Source organism: Lissotriton helveticus, chromosome 2_2 (assembly GCF_964261635.1).
Source record: "Lissotriton helveticus chromosome 2_2, aLisHel1.1, whole genome shotgun sequence".
In the NCBI taxonomy this organism is placed as follows: Eukaryota; Metazoa; Chordata; class Amphibia; order Caudata; family Salamandridae; genus Lissotriton; species Lissotriton helveticus.
Window position 1 is genome coordinate 116006877 of NC_136060.1, and position 26267 is coordinate 116033143.

At 46.8% G+C, this 26267-nt stretch overlaps 1 protein-coding gene across 4 annotated transcripts in view; it reads left to right on the forward strand.

Moving 5' to 3' along the window:
• CLOCK (clock circadian regulator) overlaps positions 1-26267 on the forward strand; it is a 1757788-nt gene that overhangs the window by 566165 nt on the left and 1165356 nt on the right. For 3 of the 4 annotated variants that reach the window (XM_078678181.1, XM_078678183.1, XM_078678182.1), the window contains exon 5: positions 18858-19006. The exons of the other annotated variant lie outside the window; for it this stretch is intronic. In XM_078678181.1, the coding sequence (XP_078534307.1) occupies positions 18858-19006 (149 nt within the window). The remainder of the gene's footprint in view (positions 1-18857; positions 19007-26267) is intronic. 4 annotated transcript variants of the gene reach the window in all.

Sequence of the window (26267 nt, forward strand, 5' to 3'; positions counted from 1 at the left end):
TTCACCCAGACCTGAGGAAAGACACTTCACCAACTCTCCTTCCTTAGCACGCAGTGCAGTGACACCCTCATCTACCACAGGCAGCGCCTCTCAGTGACCCCTTACTTCACACAGATCCAATGAAAGAAGCATCATCAACGCTCCCTCCTTATCACACACTGCAGTGACACCCTCATATACCTCAGACGGCGCATCTCGGGACCTTACTACTACTCCCACCACCTCTTCCTCTCCTGAAGAACATCGACCCCTTCCCTCACCCAGAATCGATGAAAGAAGCACCAACCCTCGCTACTCATCACGCACTGTACTGACACCCTCATCCACCTCACACAGCGCATCTTGGGACTTTACTACTACCCCCACTGCCCCTTCTTCTGAAGAAAATCGATCCCTTCCCTCACCCAGAACCGATAAAAGAAGCATCAACAACTCTGCTTCCTTTGCACGCATTGCACTAATACCTTCATCTAGAACTACCATGAGAACCAACAATACGACTCCCTCAACACCCAACATCCTGTCTCCACCGCCACATCGGCAGATTGAACAAGACTCACTCAAAACCCAGTCATACCTCACCTCCAAGAACCTACCGAACGTTATCCTAGAAATCAGAACAATTCTACAACTTGCTGAAAAAGCTCTTGCTAAACTTAAGCATCTTCAAAACTCTCTAGAGACAGACGACAACGTGACAAAAACTATCCCTCTGCCTCTAACCAATCGACACTTGCGCACACGCAAACTCTCCAATTACATAACGGACCAGTTAATACAAACACAGCTACTGTTATACGAAACTCCTTCCGGCCCTATCATAGACAAAGAGGAATTCGCTATTCTCCCAGTCTCCATCAACCTATGCAGAACATCCCATCCAATCCATAGAGGATAATCTTCACTCTATAACCCCGAACCACGATAATCAGGAGCCTACTTTAAAGAATTCCTCAAACCAGATCTCTTGCCTTCTACTAAACTGCCGTTCAGTCCCTAAACACGCCTCTGACATTGCCGACCTCATCCTTAACATGAAAATGGATTTAATCATCCTCACAGAAACTTGGCTCAAGGAATCATCCTCACCATGCCTAGACCTTCTTGTCCCTCCAGACTACAACATCATTAGATTAGACAGACCACACAAAATAGGTGGAGGCATACATCGTTCTTACATCACTCTTCCCCTCATTCCAATGACATATTCCTTGGCGATTTTAATCTCCACAGGGAGAACACACTGGACAAGCAGGTTAACACCCTCAAAACCTTCCTTGCAGACCATTCCCTGATCCAAGCTATCTCAAAGCTTCTCACACAAAGGGTGCTACTCTCAACTGGCGCATTTCTAAACAAAATACAATTGAATCAATTTCGATTACCCCCTGTGACTGATCTGACTATCACATTATCACCTTCCAAATCCCATCCGCTAACAAGAAAACTTTCTCGCAACAAATCAAGCCAAAACAATGGATAAGAGATACAAAGAACATCAACTGGAACAACCTTGCCTCCCAATTTGAGAAGGCTCTTACCCCCAACAATAACATGGCAGACGTCAATGCCCTCACTGCTCACTATAACTCCATGGTGACCAAAGTTTTCGACCAAGCCACTCCGCCAAAACTCAAAAGAATCCCGGTCAAAGATAAAAACCCATGGTTCAGCGGAGCCCTGAATGATGAAAGATGCAAACTCAGAACAACGGAACAGAAATGGAGGCAACATCCCTCCCCCCTCCATCTTAAACTACTCCGGAAAGCCAAAAAATCAAACAATAAAAGTATTCTACAATCAAAAAAAGACTTCTTCAAATCAGAACTAGAGAATGCCAAAAATAGACCAAAAAACTCTTCGAAATTCTGAAACAACAATCAATCAAATTGGCCAAATCCTCACTCTTAACATCGGCTTCACAGCTAAGTAATGAAGAATTTTCTCATTCTTCACAGCAAAAACAAATTCCCTCCAACTCAAACTTAGTACGGCGGCAATCAACTTAGCCACCCCAAAGATCATTCAACCCACTAACCTTGTACAACATAAGCTAACTCTGCCCAAAAATAACTCTCACTGGTCTACTTTCAAACGTTACGATCTCAATGACATCACCAAAATTTTAGCGACTACCAAACTCAACAACCACTTCAATAACCCCGTCCCAGCAAATTGCCTACCCCACATCTATCATATCATCTCCCCTCTCTGAACCAAAATCATTAATGCCTCGATAACACAAGGTCACATACGGGACTGCCTAAAAACTGGCCAAATCACCCCTATCCTAAAAAAACCCAACAGCTAACACCTCCGACCCCAACACCTTCCGACCAATAACCAACATTCCCATGCTAGCAAAGGTCTTGGAAAAATGTGTTCAGCAACAACTAAATCAACACGTCACAAACTTGAATGTATTGAACATCCACCAATCGGGTTTCAGACCTGGCCATAGCACAGAAACAGCCATCCTACATATAGTAGACAACGCCCTCTTAGCTCTTGATCGCAATGAAACCTGCCACTAGTCCTGCTCGAGCTCTCATCAGCCTTCTATATGGTCAATCAAGACAAACTTGTAAGAAGACTAGAAAACAGGATGGGCTTATCTGGCACAGTCCTTCCATGGTTCAAATCCTTTCTGGAAAACAGAACGCAAACGTTCATGACTGACAAGATTCTTTCTCTCTCCTCATCTAACCTACTAGGAGTACCACTAGGCTCTACCCTATCCCCCATTCTATTCCACTTATATGTCGAACCTCTTACCGATCTACTACAGAAGGCGAACATCTCCTACCACATGTACACGGACAACACTCAACTTTACATTAAGATCACCTCCATTGAAGAGATTAAAGACAATTAATCTAGCTCTCGAAAGAAATGTCCAATGGTTAACAACCAACTTCCTCAAGCTAAACTCACAAAAAAATGAATTTCTTTTAATCTCCCCCACCAATAACTCCCAGGAAATAAAGGAATGGACCAAAATGATCACTGCTCTGAAATGCGCGCCAACATTGGTGGACTCCACAATATCACTTGGAATCACACTGGATAAGAACCTTAACATGCAAGTTCACATTAACTTGATGGCTAAAAATGCCCGCTTTCACCTCAGCTATCTCAGAAAAATGAAGCCATTCATCGAGAACCCGGACCTCAAAACTGCAGTTCAGTCCTTAGTCATATCGAGGCTGGAGTACGGATGTTCTACCCTCTCAGGGCTTCCCAAAATCTCTGCCGCCCCTCTAAAAGCCTGTCTTAACGCCGCAGCAAGACTCATAACAGGATCTAGGAAATTTGACCACATATCGCCACACGTGAAGGCACTCAAATGGCTACCCTTTGAAGCTCGTATTCACTTAAAGATGGCTTGTATCACTCACAAATAAAGCCAATGAGTGCAACCATTCGTGCACCATGCTGCTGCACTGCTAGTAGAAGAGAAGTATCAGGGTAAACCATGTCATCCATTGTAGACCAATTTAATCCGCTTTAAACCATCCAGTACACTACATATTCATCCATTTCTGCATTTCTTAGTGGAATCATTCAGGAGACAGCAATATTGACCAGATTACTTTATTAATGCATTTTCAAATGCCTTCTGTCGCCCCTCCAGGCTTGTACATTGGCACGTGCTGTCAATCAAATTTCGATATGAACAATAATTATAACCCAATGCATTTCGAACTATGTTATGTTCTTCGTCGGGGGTTTACTGAAAAAAACAGAAACAGTTCTTTAACTGACCACACAAACACGAATATTTTGAGTCTCAAAGATTTTGTAAACACTTGCATTTTCTCCAAATGTTACCACTTTAAATCAGCCAACTGTAAATCACCCATACTATTGATCTCATTCCCATTATTGTAAAAAAGAATATTAAAAAACCCAGAATGTGTCACCCACCCTTTGGATTTCCCACTACCTAACATATCCATTCCCTTTACCTTAAACAAGCCGAGTCCGGCATACTCGATCTTTTCATGCTGCCACATAAATGATCAACCATCAAGTTCTCTCCCCAAATGGCTCTACTTTTAACTAGCTTGCGCACCTGTGCCTCATCCCATTTCCATATTAAACAACCCTTGCATTAAACCTGCTGCACGTGCACACTAACTAAAACAAAATCCTGCCGCTCCCATAATGCATTTTACCCAATGTGCAAAACAAGAAAACTTCCCCAACTGTTCCTCCATGCCTGAAAACGATCACTGCTCATAACTGTGAACATGGAAATACTACATAACACAAATCAAGTTATACATGCTGTAGCCAACATGATGTTGCAATATTTCAGTGTACAGCTGCCACGGAAAAAGTGTCCAAAGAAAATGTCATGTTATTTATCCAAATACAAATGCAAGTTTATGCAAGCAGAAGCTGCCCATATGCTCTTCGGTCCATTAACGATCTGTTTCCTCCATAAATCATTCGAAATTGTAGCTGTTACACTGTCTCCGAGATGATGCTTTTAAAGTGATCAAATCATTTATCGTCAACCTTGTAAACCTTTGGGGTGCAAGCACGTTGTCGGGATGAAAAATGAAATTGCGAAGCAAAAAGAGTTATAACGGCTGCACACCTTCCTTTGTGCATTTAAATTTTGCTGAGAATGCCAAGCGTAGTATGCGTGCAAGACAGCGCTGTGTATCATCCCACCACAGCATATCAAAGATAAAGCCAATGAGTGCCTCCATTCGAGCACCATGCTGCTGCACTGCTAGTAGAAGAGAAGTATTAGGGTAAACCATGTCATCCATTGTAGACCAATTTAATCCGCTTTAAACCATCCAGTACACTACATATTCATCCATTTCTGCATTTCTTATGGGAGCGGCAGTCATGGAGAGGCAGTATTCTTCATCCAATCTTTAAGGCAGGCCAAAGAACCGATCCAGCCAATTACCGCCTCATCGCACTCATAGATGTCGAGGCTAAAATATATGCCTCGAATCTTTTGATGGCCTTGGAAGACTGGGTTTGTGCGAACAAGATCTTGCCGATCACGCAGACTGGCTTTAGGCCCGGAACCAATACCTCATGTAACCTGCTGGCGCTAAACCTCCTGGTGGACAAAGCCAGGGAAAAATCAACCAAGCTGTACACGTGCTTTGTCGACCTGAAAGCGGCGTTCGATACAGTCCCGAGGGAGGCTCTATGGAATAAAATGGCCACCTGGGGAATACCATCAAAGCTGTTGCAGGCCATCATGAACTTGTATTCATCCACTTGGGTTCGAATAAAATTAGGCAATGGCGACCGAACTACACGAAAAATTTACACCCATGTGGGCCTCAAGCAGGGCTGTGTATTGGCCCCAACACTTTTCAATATTTTCACAGCGGACCTAGACAAGCATATTGCGAAGACTGAAAGTGATTCGCCAAAGCTAGCCCATTATAAGATCAGGAGCATTCAGTATGCGGATGACATTGTACTCTGCAGTCAGACCCCGTTGGGCTTACAACGTTCCATCATGAAACTCCACGAGTACATCAGTGCGCAGGGCCTGCAAATTAATTACAAAAAGACGAAGATCGTCTGTTTTGCTTCTCGTCCAGGGAGGAAATCTTTCAAATGGCACATCGCAGGCAACAAAATAGAGCAGACTTGCTCGTACAAATATCTGGGAGTAGTTGTAGATGCCAGGTGGACTCTGAAAGATCACCAACTGTATAGAAAGGCACAGGCAAATAAACTTCGTTTTGCCCTAAACACATTAAAACGAAATTGAACCGTCCATCCAAAGCGCACTTGCTGAAGGTGATAGCCGCCAAGTTCTTACCCTCCATCACGTATGGTTCGGAATTGTAATGGGGTAAAGATGCAAATTTTCTGAACACACAGCAATCAGAGCTGTTCAAATATATCTTTAAGATACCGAGGTTTGTATATCAATCTCTGATTCGACTGGAATTTGGTCTATCAAATCAGCATCAAGTCAGACAAGCGGCAATTCTAAAAACATGTTGGAAACTAAGAGCAGCCCAAGAAGATACGCTCATGGGCCTCTGTTGGATTGAGATGAACAACCACACCAAGTCGAAAAACGCTTGGAAACCAGTATGGGAGAATGCCCTTGCAAGCCTTAAGTTGGAGAAGGCTTGGAATACAAATCTAACCTTCGCGGCCTTCAAAAAAGTAACTAATGGAGCAGCAAAGCAAAGATCTTGGCTAACAGACAAAGCCGCAACAGCACAGAAAAAACACAGTAGGACGGTTCTGGCCGCGTATGTGAAAATGGAGCCTCAACCGTACTTAGTAAATCAAATATCTGATGCCGCCCAAAAAACACTATTACAATTACGGCTGGGCATTACCATTTTAAAAGATCATACACCTCCATGGAAGCAAACATGGCCGTCCCCCGTCTGCAGACTATGTGGGCAAATGGAAGAATCAATGTTGCACATATTGTGCATCTGCCCATCCTTGAAAATTTTGAGACGTTATTATTTACTGCATGCATTTCGACTTTTTCAGATTAGATCATGCCGCCCAGCTGTCATGCTAGCACTGAATAGTCACCATCTGCCAAAAGGCATTGCTGCTAGTAACGAAGACTGAGAAAAAAGATCGCTGAACGCTTGAATATGAACGCCCGAAGGGTTACAAACAGACTCTGAATCCCCTTTTTACAAATATACCAAAAACATAGACATTTTAGTAAGATATCTTTTTGCTTTCCTTTTTTAAGATCAGCCAAAGTCGTACACTTTATTTTTAAAACATGTGTTTTTATGTAACCATATTGTTAAGGTTTTAATTAACTATATACAATAAAATTTACTTGACTTGAGTTTATAATTTTATATTTGTAATTTTGAGGTAACAGTGCAAAATACTTTTTTGTCATAAGGACAAACAAAAGAAATATTTTTTACCCAACAGAACCATTGTTGCATATACATACTTGGAACCCAGGTTGTGAGGGTCAATGGGCCACCCCATTATAACTAATGGCTAAATTCTTCAAAGCCTGTACGCCTGATGACCATGATTCTGATGTTGATACTTCTGCTGATGGGATCTTCAGTGTTGCTTCGCCTTAAGGGAACCCCCCCAAATTACGTGCTCGTAAGTGAGTGACGTTTGTATCAATGTCATGATAATAAAAATGATTGCACTTTCAACAGTTAAATCGGTAATAACTAACAAAAATTCACTGATATGAAAAAAATAAAGTGAAGCAGAAATAAAAGCAGAAAGAAGACGGGGGCGTGGCCGGGCAAGATGGTCGAGCAGACGTGAACTGCTTTGGCTACCGGTCCGCGCAGCGCACGACGTCCCAAAACAGCAGACATAGGACGGTGCGAACCTGTTGGAACTCACCTCCAGGAGCCGACAACATTGCTGCACCCTGTGAAGATGTCCTGAGCGAGCTGCGGCGCTCTGGAACCCCTGATTCCTTGCAGTCCACGATCGGAGTGGGCTCCGGCGACAAGATGGCGGCGGCCGCCTGACTTGCTGCGTCCGAGGCGAGCGCCGGAGACTCCGGCAGGCGTAGTAGATATCTTTCGGGAGGACAGGCGACCCTGGGAGGCAGCGGAGACTCAGGGGTGAGTCTGGATGTCTGGAGGGTTCGTGGTTCGTCCGGCAAGAGAGGAGCGGCGGACCCGACTGCCTGACCCTAACATGGAGGCCGGAGGGACACTCTGATGCCTGCCTGCACCTCGTGGCGCCTCGGGAGGATGGCCGGGGGCGGCCCCGGGCTACGGGAGGGCCACAAATGCTCCGCAGCCCGCAGTAGCAGCCCTGAGGATCTGCTTACCCATGTGCGATGGGGGAGTCCGCTCGAGCCAGCAGCGACATGACCACAGATCTCTGAAAGTCGGGAGGGACGCATAGACCAGCGCGAAGGTGGTAAAGCTGAAGAGACTTTCGCAGTTACGTGGCTCTCTCCCACTGGTGATCTCAGGAGCCCTCCTGAAGGGGTCTTAGGCGACAGATCCATCCTTGCCGCTTCCTTATGCCACCGAAGAAAGGCAAAACGAAAGGGTCGGGCAGAGTATCAGATTTTTTCACTGCTGCGGACTCGAGACCGCCCCAGAGAAGTCGACCATGGCCCTGTCTAAGGCAGATTTCCAATCCATGCTCAAAGATTTCAAATCCGAACTACGCAACGAGCTGGGCCAAGACATTAAAACGTCCATTGACCAACTGCGATCGGATCTCTCGGAACGCATGGCCTCGCTGCAGCGCGACGTGGACTCCGTAGGCACCAGAGTTCTGGATCTCGAATCGGCTCATCAGGAGCAGAAGCAGGCGATGGGAACCTGCCAGACGGAGATGCACAGTCTGAAGGAACAGTTGCAGCAAACGATATTGAAAGCTGAGGATTTGGAAAATCGCGCTAGACGGGAGAACCTCCGTATCAAGGACCTGGAGGAAGGCGCAGAGAGTGGCGACCTGGAGAATTTCATAGAAGGACTCTTTGCAGAAGTCCTTAGTCCCGCAGTCCTCAAAATAAAGCTCAACAGAGTCCATAGGGTGGGCCCCCTCCCGAAAGGGGACCGACGGAAACCTCGAGACGTCCTGGCGAAATTCCATTCCTATAAAGTAAAGGAAGCCGTTCTGCAAGCAGCTAGAGCCAAAGACTCTGTTTCCTTCCAAAACTTCTCCTGCTCCATATTCCAAGATGTAGCCCCCTCTACCTTAGCATGCAGACAACTCATGCGTCCGATTACTGCCAAGCTACAAGAAGATGGGGTTAGGTATAGATGGACGTACCCCTTCGGCCTTAGCTTAGAGCTCCACAACAAGAGGCAACATGTCACCACGCTTCAGGAGGGCCTGCACCTCCTGGGCCTGCCGGCGGAGGAGAGCAACCTGGTCTCGGGCGCTTCTGGTGGTCCGTCAGGAGAAACAGCCACATCCCGGACCTGGCCACAGGCTACAAACAGGAAGAACTGATGACGACGTGGACAGGTGAAGTCCTGTTCCAACTTTACTGGGGGCGCTGGTGGCGCTGGTCTGCTTCCCTCACTGAGAAGAATGGCAGCTCATGAAGTTGCGAGTTTGGCCACTACCACGCCTTCTAGAGACAGAGATATTGGGCAAGAACCTTCTTTGGCAAATGCCGGGGTGAACTGTGAACCATGCTGGTTCCACTAATCCATTACTAAGGGGACGTTGATGCGATGTGCAGACCGGGTCCCAGGACCCGTAGTCTCCGCCAGCCTATGCGCGGGCAGGAGTGCCCCGCGCGGCGGCAACGCAAATGGTTTAGATTATTTTCTATGTTTAGTGTTATGTTGATCTTCTGGGGTGTTTTTGGGAGGGAAGGGAAGGGTGGTGGTGGTATCGTAATATTTCTCACCGTAGAACCTTCGAGTGACATTTTGCAGATTGTTTTTCAATGGCACCGGAAGAGGGGACCCGGCACGGGAGGGGGCAGGGGAGGCCTCAACAACATCATTTGGGGATTCAATCACTGATCATGTGAGGAGCTAAGGGGAGAGAATGTTCCACGAGGGAGGCAGGGATCAGCCTCCACAGAGGAAGCAACAGGGTTTGACTTAGAATGCCACTTACTATAGGAACTTGGAACGTCAAAGGGCTCAATTCCCCCCATCATTTAGATATAGTAGCCCTACAGGAAACACACCTGTTGAAAGCCGAAGACCACCGTCTTAAACATAAAAAATACCCCCTTATCTATAAAGCCTCGGCTTCTACTAAACAAAAAGGGGTAGCTCTCCTCTTTAGCTCGTCTGTTCAGTTCCAGCCCATGGGTACTCAGTGCGATAAAGATGGGCGATGGCTGATGGTCAAAGGCCGAATGAAGGGGAAAGTGTGCACTTTTGTAGCAATCTATGCCTCTAACACTGGGGAAAAAACTTTCTTGCACTCACTGTTGGGTAAGGTGACCGACTTTGCAGAGGGCCCTATATTCCTCCTGGGGGATTTCAACCTGGTTTGGCACCCAGAACTCGACAGCACACACACACGCCGCTCCGACATGGGTACTTTTCCCGATTCCATACAGACACACATTAAGGACATGGGGCTTTTGGACACGTGGCGGGCCTTATATCCACATACTCGAGACTACTCCTTCTTTTCACATGTGCACCAGACCTACTCTCGACTGGATTACATCTTTTTCAGTCAATCCCTGCAGGGTAACCTCCAGGACGCAAAGATATTCCCCATCTCAGTGTCTGATCATGGTCTGTTTACAGTGTGTCTTTCGTGGCTAGGTAATACTCCAACACCTGCTCGTTGGTACTTCCCGGAAGCCTTGACGAGGGATAAGGAATTGACTACACAATTAAGGGAGACTATCAAAGAATTCTTCACCCTTAATAAGCCGGAAGAGACCTCTGAGTATAATACATGGGACACTTTCAAAGCAGTGCTGCGAGGCAAATGCATAGCGCTCAACTCAACCCTGAATAGGCAGCGGGCAAAAGAAAGGGAACGCTTGGAGGAGGAATTAGCGACTGCTGAACGGTCCCACAAGCTTGCACCCACTAGGCAGACGCTTCGCACACTCACAGCACTCGGGGGCAAATTACGGGCCATTTATAACAACAGGGCAGAATTCACCCTCCTCAAACTGCGGAATCTGTCATACACCCAGGGCAACAAAGTGGGGAAACACTTAGCCCGGCAACTGAAGGACAAAAGAGAAAGGGAATACATAGGGGGTATTCAAGATGTGTCGAGGAGGGACTCCATAAAGGTCGAGGACAAGGCGGGCCTTTTCGGGTCCTTTTATAGCTCCCCGTACTCAGCAGACTCACTGGACACTGAGCATCAGCACGCCTTCCTTAAGGACTTACCAATTCCACAGGTCTCCCCGGAGTGGAACGAGGCTCTTATAGCTCCGATCACACTTGAGGAAGTGCAATCAGCCATCAAGGCGCTGAAACCCCATAAAGCGCCCGGCACTGACGGGTATACCGCGGTCTTTTATAAGACATTTGCGGCTGACATTGGCCACCACTTGGTTCGGCTTTTTAATCGGATGGCCTCAGGTGGCGACACCTCTGACTCTATGGCCGAGGCGGTGATCTCAGTGATCCCCAAACCGGGTAAGGACGCCACTCGCTGTGCCTCTTACCGGCCCATTGCCCTCATAAACAATGACGCAAAGCCATACTCTTCCATACTGGCCAAAAGATTGTATGACCTCATGCCACTTATTATTCATCCCGATCAGTCTGGCTTCATTAAGGGATGCCAAACGCTTGACAACACCCGCCGTAACGTATCCCTAATTGAGAAAGCTAACAAATTTTAAATTCCAGCGGTCCTAGTCGGCCTAGATGCTGAAAAGGCATTTGACCGCGTTGATTGGAACTTCCTGCTAGCCACACTCACAAAATTTGGCTTTTCCCCCCACTTCGTAACTATGCTCCAGGCCAATTATAGACACCCAAGATCCAAAGTCTCAGTCAACAGCTTGCAATCTGCCTCATTCTACCACTCCAGGGGGACCAGGCCGGGATGCCCCCGTCTCCCTTGCTGTTCGCCCTTAGTATAGAGCCCTTAGCTATAGCAGTCAGGGAGCATCAAGGGATTGAGGGTCTCCCTTTCACTGGTGAATCCCATAAAATCTCCCTCTTCGCGGACGACGTCCTCCTTTCCTTGTCCAACCCGATGGGTTCGCTCCCACGTCTACAGGAAGTGCTTAGTTCCTTCGAAAAGGCGGCGGGCTTCAAGGTTAATCTAGATAAGTCCTATATACTTAATCTCACCCGCTCCAACGCAGAGGCTTTACAACTCCGATCGTTAACGCCTCTAACGTGGGCGCCCTCTTCCATACAATACCTAGGGGTGCAATTGACGCCAACAATAGAGAAACTGTATGCAGCTAATTTTCCCCCAATTCTCACCCGCATCCAAACAGATCTGACGAGATGGAAACCGCTTTTTCTCTCCTGGTTGGGGCGCATCCATGCTGTAAAGATGACACTCCTCCCCAAACTACTATACTTATTTCAGGCGCTTCCCATAGAACTGGATGAGGATTTTTTTAAACGCATGAAAAAGATGATCCTGCGATTTGTCTGGCAGGGAGGACGAGCCCGTTTCTCCTTTTCTATGCTTCGTCGCCCGCAGAGGGAGGGGGAAGCAGGACTCCCTGATCTTAGACTCTATTATAAGGCGGCCCAACTGCGAATTTTGGTTGAATGGTCACAAAAGGAATCGAAGAAGCATTGGCTCCACATGGACCGCAGTATAGCAGGTAGAACGATATGGGACGTGATCTGGCGCGACAAACAGGACAGACCCCAAAATGCATACCTCAGCACCCCGACACGCACTACTCTTAAAGTCTGGGATTCCATGGCGACAAAGGAGGGATGGACTTCTTTCCCTTCACCCTTCACACCTATCCACTTCACCTCTTCATTTCCCCCAGCGCTTCTAGAAGGGCCGTTTAATGCTTGGAGGGAAGGGGGTTGTCTTGCACTGACCCATTTATTCCACAACTATGATCCCCTTACATTTCAGAACTGCAAAAGGGATTATGGGGTTGGGGTCCATGAGCGATACCATCACGCACAGCTGCTGCATTGGGCTCTCGACCCACGGATTAGGGAGGGTGCTACCAGACCTCTCACCACATTCGAATCTCTCCTCATTAAAACTTCGTCCATGAAGGGTGCTATTTCGGCCCTGTACAAGCTATTACTCTCAACAGAGATTGCCCCCCGCCCACGATATATGACATGGTGGGAGAGGATGGCCCAGCGAGACATATCAGAGGTAGATTGGACCCATCTGTGGACAGATATTTTTAAACGTAATCACTCCACAGCTCTACGAGAAGCCCATTTGAAAGTAATGATGGACTGGTACTTATACCCGTCCAAACTAGCTAGAATCTTTCCAGGCTCGTCAGATAGATGTTGGAGAGGCTGTGGCCTACTGGGAGACTTCCAACACATCTGGTGGGACTGTCCCTCCATTAGACCGTTCTGGGAAGAGATCCTAGCACAGGTGAAGACCATCTTGGGGTACCCCATCCCGACATCAATGACAGAGGCCCTACTTGGCTTTAGAGATCCTCTCCTCGAACACCAAACCAGGGCCGATAAGAGGATTATGTGGCTATGTCTGGGAGCCGCCAAGATCGCTATAGCGGCGGCATGGAAGAAGAGAGAGGCACCAGCGATGTCCCTGTGGCACTCCCGCCTGTGGCAACTGCTTAGCTTAGAACGCATGTCTGATATTTCCCGAGAGGATTTTAAGAACTTTGCATTTCGATGGGGCCCTTTGGTCTCATTCCTCTCGAGAGGCCTACCATCGGCGGTTTGCCCTCCCACACTTCGGGCCCTCCATCTTTTCCAACTCTGAGGATTCCATACGGTCAAAACTCTGTAGTGTTGCAGCACCACCACTTGGGAGGGGGGAGGGAGGGCGAGTTTGGGGGGGGGTGTAGGTTGGGTTTTATTGTTTGATTTTTGGTGCATTATCCATTTTCAATTTTCTTTGAGCTCTCTCTAGGTGCGATACTCTTTAGCTACACATGCTGACAATTAATCGGTCCGACACGCATAGGGGCGGTAATCATCGCAGAGACACTCAAGGATGTGGCACGAATCCTAGTGCTCCCCCCCTCGCGGTTGATATTGTGACTACCCAATCTTCCTCGAAGCTGAACCCTACAACTATGCTGCAGATGTGCCTTGGGTACACTATTGGTATGGGGGGCTCCTCCCCCCTACTTGTCTGTAAGTGTGAATACTATTCTTTAGCCTTCGGAAATCCCCTGCGAGGGTATGTTGGCGGATTGTGCCTTGAATCTCTGTTTTGGAAAAATTATTTAAACATTTCTTTGAAAAAAAAAAAAAAGCAGAGAGAAAACAAAGAGAAAATAGGCGAAAAAGAAAAGTCACTGTGCACAAAAAGAAGAAAATCTGGAGCTGTGGAAATTTATAGCAAAACAAAGTTTCACATATTATGTTTCGCTTCTGGGTACAGATCATCCACCTCAAAGATAATTGTCTGAGAAGTACATAAATGCTGTAAGCATGATTCTAGCAAAAAATAATGCTGGCAGACAAAGGTATGGAGGAACCTTCTATCCCAGATGTACTGTGTCTAAGAGGAACATCACTTCTTCGATCCGAATTCCAAAAAGGAGGATTAGAGACTGACAAGTATGATCTCTCTCAGGTGGCTGAAGAGGGGGAGCAGATGGAAAGCAGTCCTTACTGTGACCCCCTATACAGAGGAGGCGGATGAAGATACTGGAAACTCATATCGGGCAAAAAAGTGCTCCTCTCCTCCACTCCTCCCCCCCCACCCCCATGCTTGGTGATTTGCATGTTCGCCTCTGGTGATGTTCTTGTGGTTAGACAGGGAAGTGGAACTGTAATGTGGGTGGTGTACCTTTGGGTGATAGGAAAGTTCAAGCACTGTGGGAGAGTGGGCTGTCACTGAGGCATCAGAGTCATGTCAAGGATAGTAGATTAGGGGACTATACTGGCCCTCTGTCAACAGATTGGAGCACCAGAGCAACAATGAGACATTTGATGGGGAAAGAGCAGATCAGAGCCCCATTGCACCTCATAGCATAGTTTTTAAAGAAACACAAAAGAAGGAAGAGAGTTCTGTTAGGAGCTTCCCAAGAGAATAACTCAAGTATTGATCACTGCCTAGTGCCTGGCACTATTAAGAGTACAATCTGCTATATAAGACAACTCCCCTTCAGGAGAACTTGAACAGATAGGGACACCACTACCCAGGTTTGCCCTAACGCTGCGGCCAAGTAACCTCTGGTAATGGCAGGATCTTTATCTAGATTGCAATGAGACAACATTAAAAAATGAAGAAATCTGCAGCAATGAAACAGAATGTTGAGTCGAGTGGGACCGCTACAAATACAACAGTTGCTCACCACTCACAGATAGCTCACAAATGGTATAGACTTGATTACATTTGATGCTATCCTGGCAGCTGCTACATCAACCAAAGTCATACTGGAGTATAAGATCGACATGGTGTCTGTCAACTTGGGCCTGTTACAAGATGACCAAGGTAAAATAGCAGAGTCAGCAGAGACCACACTAACAGAATTGAAACCAATGACTTAGATACTCCAGAAGCAAGTGAAGGATCTTACTGGACGTGTTAGATTTCTTGAATGCTGGTCGAAGGACTCTGATACCACACCAGGCAGAAATAAAATCAGGGTTTTGGGCCTTCACAGGAATTTGAGGGGAACTTATGGTCTCCTTTATGAGGGATGGTTGAAGACAACTGTGACTCCAAAGGTTTCGTCACAGTTCCATGCATTAGAAAGGTCCACAGATTGCCAGCGTGGTCCCCACCCTGGCCAGCTGTTGTCTGTTTAAAACATTTACTTGCCACATAAATCACGAGAAAAAGGGTGTTTCGTTGTGGAAAATAAAAAAGTAATGATATTCACAGATTTCACTTCTACTGTCCAGCTGAAAAGTGCCTGCTTTGTAGATGCAAAACATAGACTCTGTGGGACAGGGCTCAACAATATGCCACTAAACTGGCTAATATATGAAGACAGAAAGCCCTCATATGCAACAGAGGTAGACCTAAGGAAAGAAGAGAAATAGTTTCTGACGCTCAAAACATGAGCAAGTTCAGTGGGCCAAAGAAGAGACGGGGGCTGTGGCAGATGGACTGAAAGACGACTTGAGGAAGGATGACACCATGGAGACAGCCGAAAAAACAAACTCAGACCAGTTGCACCACAATGAGGAAAAGCACAAAATCGCCAGACTAATCCAGAGAACTTCAAATGAATTACAAGGTGCATGATGAACATACTTGGAGCATTATGAAGTACACGAAGAAAGCACAGATTGGAAAAGGTAAAACTGTTGTGGAAATTGAGTGGGATGGCATGAGGTCAAGATGGCTATTCGAAATCTCCGCTTTTTTTATTGATCTTGCAAGACATCGGTGTGTGGGGTGCATCATAAAGCCTGGCTGAACTGATTTGTAAAAAGACAGGATGATAAGGTTGCCATTATAAAGCTAGGCTTGAACAGTAGCCTGGATTAAAACATTAGGAAAAGATTTCACCAGTCATAAAAAGCAAATAGCAAAGAATTATTGCTTTCGATACACAATTCATATATGAGTTGAAGAATTTATTATGTGGTTATTCAGTGTACCTTTGAAATTCAAAGTGGTCTCTCGTGCTTTGCAAAGCAAGCATTCCAAATAAGGAAGAATGATACTGTAAATAACTGTTGGAAATGGCCCTTTTTGCAGGGTTTTCCCCAAACATTTTGCTTCTTCCTCCTATTTTTTCCTGACCTGTTTGTTCTGGTTTGTTGGACTCTTGGCACTTTACCACTGCTAATCAGTGGAAAAGTGCATATGCTCTCTGTGTAAATTGTGTTTTGGATTAGTGTTTCCATGATTGGGTATTTGATTTACTTGTTAGTCACTTGTAAAGTGCACTGAGTGTGCCAGGGCCTGTAAACCAAATGCTACTAGTGGGCCTGCAGCACTGATTGTGCCACCCACATGAGTAGCCCTAAAAAGGTAAACTCAGACCTGCCATTACAGAGTCTGCGCAGTTTGTAACTGCCATGTTGACTTGGCCAGTGCACACACGCGCCTGTCCTTAAACCTTTCCTTTTCTACATGTTAGTCACCCCTAAGGTAGTCCCAGGATACCCCTGTGGGCAGGGTGCAGTGTATGTGAAATGTAGGGCATCTCTGGTGTGTGTGGCATGCCCTGATAGTGAATTACAGCCTATTTCGTTTTTCACTATTGCAAGGCTACCTGTTCTCCATAGGACAGAATGGGAAGTTTGTTTATAACATCTCATAAACATAACTGGCCCTAGGAAGTAGGTAGGAAAATAAAATTTAGTATGCCTGAACTCAGAATCTAAAGATGCATCTTTTAGTAAAGGTGATTTTTACATTCTGTGTTTGAAAATACAACTTTTAGAAAGTAGGTATTTTCTTGCTCAATCATCCCGTGTGCCTCTGCTGGAATGTGGATTGCCTGTCTGGGTTTTGCATGACAGAAGCCTGGGGAGCAGGAGTAGGTCCAGATAGTCTAGGTGGGTCAGGAAAGGTTGAATAAACCTGGGCTGGGAAGGGGGAGGAGATTTCCTTGCACCTCAAAGGGCCTGGTCTGCCTCTGGCAATGCCTTCTCCACTTCCCGCCAGGAAATCACACTAGAGAAGGCAGCACTGGTTCTGGCCGGGTCAGACATTCTCTGCCTAAGAGATCAAAGGGTTTTGGAATATAAAATTGTGGCCTAGACCCCTGACCTTTAGAACTCTTTTGGATCAAGAAGATTGCCAAGAAGAAGAAGAGCTGGAGAAGCTGGGAGGAGGGACTACCACATTGCTGTGTGCTCTGCTGTGTTGGCCTGCAGTGTCTGCTTCTGTCTTGGGCAGTGGAAGGACTGGACAGAACTTTCTACAATCTACTTTTGTGAGTTTCTCCAAGGGCTTGAGGTGGAGCTTGCCCCCTGTTCAAGAGGTCTCAGGAACAGCAAATACTTCAAGCTCTTCTGCCCTCAGCACTGGGGACGGTGTGTTTTGTGCTGCAACAGAGTAAAAAGCAACCCAACGCCATCTACGACGCCGCTGCTGACTTCATGTCCTGAAGGCACCGCAGAGGGCACCGCCGCAACACGACCCTGGTCTCACCGACGACGCCTGCTGACGCCTCCACTGAACCACTGCTCGCACCGCGACCTGTGGGCACCGCACTCCGCACCGCCTCACTTCAATACGATGCCTTGGCCTCCCCGACGACGACGCTCCATGCCGAAAACGATGCCGCTGCTTGCACCGTGGTTCGAGGGCACCTCTCGTAAAGTTACACGATGCACCACCCTCATCCCACATCTCAGCCTTGGCCTGCCGACTCCGGTGCCATTGATTCCAGTTCGTCAGCCAACGACAGCTCTTCAGCAACGACGCTGCTTGCACCGTGACAAGCACCACCTTCATCTCGCACCGCAACCCTGGTCTCACCAATGACTCCATCCGATGCCGCCACCGAGCCGCTGCTCGCTCCACGAACTGAGGGCACCACAAGCCACACCGCAGCACACGACGCCTGCCGACGTCAGTGCTCCTGACTCCAACAGCGAGGAGATCGACCTGGAACGCGTGTGACTTGGAGGGCACCGACCTGCGGAACTGACGCCTGCGGACGCCATGTATTCGGAAGCTCAACGATAGGTCATCAACGCCCTGCATTTCTAAAAGGCACTGTTTGCAGGTCGCCCTGACGCGGTAGATGGCCTGCGACGCCGTGGTCAGCCAGAATTGTTTGGATTTGTTTGATCACGACGTCATGATATCCCCAGACGGAGCAATCGACATCAAGGAACTATTTTTAAAGCATATTTTGATAAAAGAAGAGTTTGAAGTACTGTATTGTGGATTTTTCTCGTTTTTGATCTTTTCTTAAGTATATAAAAATATTGGATATTTTTCTAAACTGGTTTGATGTCCTTTTGTAGTGCTTACACTGTATTACTGTGCTAATGCTTTACACACTGCCTCTAAGATAAACCTGACTGCTCATGCCAAGCGACCAAGGGGGTGAGCAGGGGTTATTTTAGGAGTGTAACTCCCTTATCCTGACTAGAGTGGTGGTTTCTGCCTGGCTATGGCACCTGCCATAGCCTACCAAAAATCCTGTTTCTAACAATAACATGAGGTGAGAGAGAAGGCTCATTCTATGTATTGTTTTAAAGAATTGCCCACCATATAATCACAAGCACATCACTGTATTTTTGAAATTGTGAATTATGTGAATGGTTTATTTCCAATTATTTTACAACAGGCCTGTACAATATTATAGAAAAAAATCATGAATACTATTTCTCTGTATCATACGTCCTCTTCAGAGTCTCTAGAAATAAATCTGAGAAAAAACGAAGAGACCAGTTTAATATTCTCATCAAAGAGCTGGGATCCATGCTTCCAGGAAATGCTCGAAAAATGGACAAATCTACTGTGTTGCAGAAGAGTATTGATTTCCTACGAAAGCACAGAGGTATGTTGGACGTCGTTAATATCAAATAACATTATCCCGATATAAACAAACTTTCAAGGCTGTTCATGAATTTCTTCAAACAGTAACAAGAGGGCACATTTTTCAAATGAATAACACCGACTCTGCCTGTGTAGGTTTACTTTTTGTCACATTATGATTGTGTCTGAATGAGACTGAGTAATGAATCCAGTGGCATTACATTTGAATGCCCTTAATTTGGCACAGCACAAGATGGAGAATGAAGACAGCTTCCCCAAACAATGAAAGTGTTTTGCCTTCACCTCTGTCACTCAAGTGTGAATATCCAGGCACTAAAGTTGGGAGGATAGACACAGGGCCAAATTTAGAAGTTAGATGATGACTTTTGTTATCAATTGGCTGCCAATTACTTTTTCCTGAGCACTGCTAACTGATTGATGGTAGGATTGAGAGATGGGACTGTAGTTTCTGTTGTTCATGGATTAGATCGCTTCAAAGTCGGCATGTCTCTTTGTCTGTTCCTGATTACTGCTTCAGAGAGGCTGATTTTTACAAAAACACAAGGGAACCCAAAAGGTATGCCATAGGGACCTTGGGCAGTATCATATTACACAAAACAGTGGTCCCTATTAATGGACACAATAATATGAAAAAAACATTAATCATACACTTAATAAGTGAAATGTCTTTTGTCCAGCCGGACAATAAATTTATTTTTTGTTGATCAGAAGAATTTTATAAGAAATGGGAGAGCCATTCAATGTCAAGCGGGCACAGCCGTGACCCTTAACATACAAGACAAGACAACAAAACTAGTGGCCAAAAGGGCAAAGCAAAATTACGTCTGTGTACTTTTAGTCAGTGTTACAGACTTGAATTATTTACAACACACCACTGCAATTATCAATATTTCAATCATATATTGCATTTGGGGTTTTATGGTCGATGACGTTTCGATGCTGTATTACATATAGGGCATCATTATCAGGACAGAGAATAACAAGTGTTGTCTTGAGCATTAATTACACTATTCCTTTAGACACATTACTTTACAGAAAACAATTACATAGGAATAAAATGAGAGAAAAAGCAAAAAGATATACATCAATTTAAGGCATGTTACTGAGCAATTTCAAGGACATGGCGAAATGGTGAAAGGGTGAAAAACGGCGAGTGGAAAAGGTGAGCATTAAAAACGAAATAATCTCAGCCGCACGGGGTCGAGAGGTCCGTGTAGAGTGATTGTGGAAGTGAGATTTCTATACAAAGGGCCAAGTTCTAAACAGTCGAGAAATAAGAGCATGTGCCAGTCTTTACGTGATGAGATACAACATTCAGAGTGTTGCCGGCATTGTGCAAAGTGAATTCTTGAGACTAAATAGTGAAGGTTCAGATTTCACGATAGTTGCTACATTATGGCATGCAGACTAAGTTTGCAGGGTCTCAATCGACGGCGGCTTGCATGGCATGCACCGGGTAGTGGAAGAACCTACGTGCGTGGTTTTGTCGTGGGCAAATTTCTACGTGAGGCGTATCAAGGATTCAGTGTTGTTCCTGAAAAAAAACGGGGACAGTGAGACACAGCGTACGTGTCAATTGATGGGGCCGAGTGAAGAATTAATCAGTGTAGTTACCATAGTGAAGTCTATCTGGCAGAGGGGACATCTGTCCATACATACTGGGAAGGAGCGCGATCGCTCAAATCGATGGCAGCCCAATGGCTGGATCTGAGGGGGGAGAGGCGAGGCTGAATTAGTCGGACTGGCTTAGTGAGATAAAAAACAATCGGTGCCCTAGTTCGGCGAAGGATTAACTTACTTTTGCACCACGGGAATCGCAGCAGCAGTGGCAGCGGATGACTGAGAGACCGGTCGGCCGTGAAGGCTAACCAGTCTCGTGGGTCGTAGAAATGGTGAAGGGACTGCACAGATGGAAGTCTGTTGCAGAGAGCCGGTGAACGTGGCGGCCATTTTACAGTGGTGTAGTTGTAGATGGTGGTGAGGGTACCCGTGAGTAGTGGTGCACAGGACGGTGCAAGTGATTAAAACAGAATACATTGTACAGATCACAGATTATGGCGTAATTAGTGGACGTTACAGTAGGGAGGTCCAGTCTTCTTGGCGGTTTAGGCCATTCCGAATGCTGTCGCATTTCAAAATCCAATGAAGTTCCTCCTTGTTGAGCAAATGTGACATATCTGCCCCTCTTGGGGGTGGCTTAATGATGGTAACCACAGTCCAAATGAGGTCCTTTTCGTTGTGGCCCATTATTGTAAAATGCTCCACAAGGGGTTCGATTCCTGTGGTGCACAAGTAAGTTAATCCTTCGCCGAACTAGGGCACCGATTGTTTTTTATCTCACTAAGCCAGTCCGACTAACTCAGCCTTGCCTCTCCCCCCTCAGATCCAGCCATTGGGCTGCCATCGATTTGAGCGATCACGCTCCTTCCCAGTATGTATGGACAGATGTCCCCTCTGCCAGATAGACTTCACTATGGTAACTACACTGATTAATTCTTCACTCAGGCCCATCAATTGACACGTACGCTGTGTCTCACTGTCCCCGTTTTGTTCAGGAACACCACTGAATCCTTGATATGCCTCACGTAGAAATTTGCCCACGACGAAACCACGCACGTAGGTTCTTCCACTACCCGGTGCATGCCATGCAAGCCGCCGTCGATTGAGACCCTGCAAACTTAGTCTGCGTGCCATAATGTAGCAACTATCGTGAAATCTGAACCTTCACTATTTAGTCTCCAGAAATCACTTTGCACAATGCCGGCAACACTCTGAATGTTGTATCTCATCACGTAAAGACTGGCACATGCTCTTATATCTCGACTGTTTAGAACTTGGCACTTTGTATGGAAATCTCACTTCCACAATCACTCTACACGGACCTCTCGACCCCGTGCGGCTCGATTATTTCGTTTTTAATGCTCACCTTTTCCACTCGCCGTTTTTCACCCTTTCACCATTTCGCAATGTCCTTGAAATTTCTCTGTAACATGCCTTACATTGATGTATATCTTTTTGCTTTTTCTCCCATTTTATTCCTATATAATTGTTTTATGTAAAGTAATGTGACTAAAGGCATAGTGTAATTAATGCTCAAGACAACACTTGTTATTCTCTGTTCTGATGATGATGCCCTATATATAATACGGCATCGAAACGTCGTCGACCATAAAACCCCAAATGCAATATATGATTGAAATATTGATAATTGCAGTGGTGTGTTGTAAATAATTCAAGTCTGTAACACTGACTAAAAGTACACAGACGTAATTTTGCTTTGCCCTTTTGGCCACTAGTTTTGTTGTCTTTTCTTGTATGTTAAGGGTCACGGCTGTGCCCGCTCGACATTGAATGGTTCTCCCATTTCTTGAAAAATTCTTCTGATCAACAAAAAATAAATTTCTTGTCCGGCTGGACAAAAGACATTTCACTTATTAAGTGTATGATTAATGTTTTTTTCATATTATTGTGTCCATTAATAGGGACCACTGTCTTGTGTAATTAGAGAGGCTGATAGCAACCAGCTACAGAAACCTCACACATCATTGTTCAAATCTTGTTGATCTTACAATTTGGAGAACACCACAGTGCTACCTGCTGTGAGACGCATCATTTTATTATGGGGACGTGGCTTGAAAGGAGGAGCCCAGTGCTGCCAAGCTCCGTCTCTCCGCTTGGCACGGTGGTTAACGCTTTGAAGACGAACAGACGTTCCAAGACCCGCTGCACCAGAATAAAGACCTTATTCCGTTGTTAGAACACGTGCACATTAAGCCTCTGAGGTTTGTGGCCTGACAGACTTTGTCATCTAGAGGTCTTTTTCTTCTACAAACTTTCCTCACCGCCGACGAGCACAAACCTTCAAAATGGCAGCTGGCAACCCGCAGTTCGGACCTGTACATGAAATGAAGCTCGGCATACTACTCTAAATATCCACGCAAGTGCCTGCCGTCTATAAGCCTAGCAGCTGTCATTTTCCCCATAGCAGCGCTCCGCTGATATTAGTGTTTTACTTTACTGATGCCACTCTGCCTGACCCTAATATGACTGCCAAAATGATAGCATTCTTGGTACTGTGATATCTGCCGACCTTGGAGCCTTTAAACTTCTAAAGTCTACTTTAAACTTTTAAAGCCTTACAACAGACTAATATTAATCTGAGAATCTCCTTTTACCTGCCCTCTTTTGTCAGCAGTTCAAAGCCTCAGAAAACGAGCTGGAAAACCACTATTTATAGTGATTTCAGCTCGTTTTCCCTGCCACTGTGTGATATTGGCTCCTGACCGTGTGATGGGAGCCGATATTGTGTCTCACACAGTGGCACTGTGTGAGTTTGCAGGTATGCGCTTTGCTTAATCAAGCCTTGGTACTGACAAGCCTTCAAGCACTCAGATGTTTTTATAAGCCGGATTGGCAAACCAACCCCCCTGGAGGAAAGGAAATTTGGGCCAGTATCCAATCCCCCACCCACCTTATTACAAGGGCATTATATTCTATGGCACTTGTGATAATGAGGATTAGATATCTGTTACGCTTGTGATGGGATGTCCATCCGCCAAACTCTAACCTAGGTCCTAAGTCCCTTACGACAGATGCACAGTAGTCCTTAAGTCAGGTCTCAGTAGGACAGATCAAATCTAAATTGTGGTCAAGTATTAGATCTTTCTTTATATAATAAATTTTTTTTTTCACAACAGATTTTTATTGATTGATCAGGTCAACGCATATACACAGCTCTCCACAGTCAGGAGATCACTGCCAAATATCAACACATGACACAGCATCTTGCAAACCCAATCAATAAAAGGAAAAGGAACGACCCTCCCCAAACTCCCCCCACCTCCCACAACCACCCAACAACCCCTCTACCCACCCCTTATCCCTCCCTAACCCAGTGTACGTGATCACAGTAAGCCTCTAGTAACAGTTTGCATCATGCCAGGCACCATGCGCCTCCCTAGGCCTGAGGTCCAATGTCTAAAGCTGGACTTTCGTCAGGGTCTGTAGGGGGCTCCAGGGTCAAATCCCTATAGTCGGCCCATCGTTTCCAAATTTTGTAGTGTTTGCGGGGGCATCCTCTGGCTTCAAATACTGGGCGCTCCAACCCCATAAAATAGTCTAGACCTGCCTTCCATGCGCACAGGGGGGGAGCTCGCTCATTCTTCCATGCTCGCGCCAGGTCCCGCTTGGCCACAACCAGACCCAGCAACAAAAGGTGACGTTTATAAATATTCCCTCCCACACCCTCCAGGACATGGAGAAGGCCCAAGCGATGGGTGCGTGGGAGATCCCAGCCCAATACCTCCGACAGACAGCTCCATACACCCGTCCAGAACCTAGTCAGGCCAGCACAAGACCATACAGTATGCAACAGGGTACCCCTTTCAGCTCCACATCTCAGGTACTCCGGGGACGCAATCAGGCCCGCCCTCCACAGCCGCTCCCGTGTATAGTAAGCCCTATGGAGATATTTAAATTGGATCAGTCGGAGTCGTACGGCGATAGCGGTCCCCCGCGGGGACTCCAAGGCCTCCCTCCAATCATCGTCATCTAGGGGTCCGACATCCTTCTCCCAGGCTGCTTTCAATGGAAGTAGGGAAGAGGAACAGTGAGTAATCAGTGTTTGGTAAATACGGGATACTTTCTTATCCCCGAGGTCCCCCATGAAAACTTTCGCTTCCACTGGGCTGAATTCCGGCAGCGACTCCAAACCAATCAGACTAGGCGCAAGCACGTGACGAAACTGCAGATACCTGAAAAATTGGGTTTTGGGCATATGGAATCATTCCTAAGCTCCTGGAATGACTTGAGAGTCACTCCGGTCACAACATTTCCAAGTGCAGAGATCCCGATAGAATCCCATCCGCCAAATCCCGCTAGGGAGGCCAGTGCGGGGAGCCGCCCGTTATTCCACAACGGGGTCTCCGCTGTCAATCTACCCCACCAGCCCATGCGACGCAGAGCCTGCCTCCAAATCGCAAAAACCACTTGCGTGGCACATGGCAGCTGCCTCCGCAGCCTGGCCGAGTATAGGATTGTGTGCAGAGTGTTGTTCCCCATTAGCGAGCGCTCCAGGGCGTATGCCGGGTCCCCTCCGTCCCCGTACCACCACTCATTTAGCACCAACAAGTGGGAGGCCTGGTAATATGACAGTAGGTCCGACGTAGCAAGACCACCACAATACGTAGACAGGAAGCAGGTACGCAGCGCCACCCTAGCTGCACCCCCAGCCCACAAGAAGCGGCCAAGGACCGAATTCACCTGCCGGAACCACCGAGACGCGATCTGGTGCGGATGGTTCTGAAGCTGATATAAAAGGCGTGGAAGTGCTACCATTTTAAAGATCGCAGACCTACCATATATGGTAGGAGGCATCCGGGACCACGTTTTAATATCCGTCTGGACCTTCTCCCACACCGGTATCACGTTGCGCTCCCATGAGATCGCCGCGGACTCGGACAGGAACACTCCAAGATACTTCATGCCTCCGGCCGCCACCTGTAGGGCCGACGCCCACGAGCCCGCCACCCAGCACCCATAGGGTGGACTTGCGTGGGTTAAGACAGAGGCCCGACACCTCGCCAAAGATGCGCATGATCTCCAATACTCGGGGCCCTGATCTATTTAAGTCCGTGAGGAAGAAGAGGACGTCGTCCGCATATAGTGCGATTCTGTCTGTGAGTCCCCCATTCCACACGAAGCCCCGTAGCTGCGCGTCAATGCGTACCCAAGAGGCAAGTGGCTCCATGGCTAGTGCAAATAGATACGGGGACAGCGGGCACCCCTGACGGGTCCCCCGACCGATCGGAAACCTCTCCGACACCGCTTCGGAGACGCGCACGGACGCCGTAATATCAGTATATAGCAGTTTGATGTATGAGATAAACACCGGGCCCAGATTAAGATGGGGCAGGAGCGCAAATAAGTAGGTCCAACTCACAGAATCAAAGGCCCTATCGATATCAGCCAGCAGTAGGGCCACCCGCTCCCCGGTGGCTCCCATTGCGTCCACAGCTGTCTGCGCCCGTCTAATATTGTGTCGGGTTGCCCTGCGCGGCATAAAACCAGCCTGATCCGGGTGGACTAGGTCAGCCACGTAGGGGAGAAGGCGGTTCGCCAACGCTTCAGCCAGCAGTTTAGCTTCAATATTAAGCAACGATATAGGGCGATACGAGTCATGGCGGTCCGGGGGCCTACCCGGCTTCTGAAAAACCACCACTTCAGCATGGCGCCAGTATATAATAATTTTTAACAGATGATCA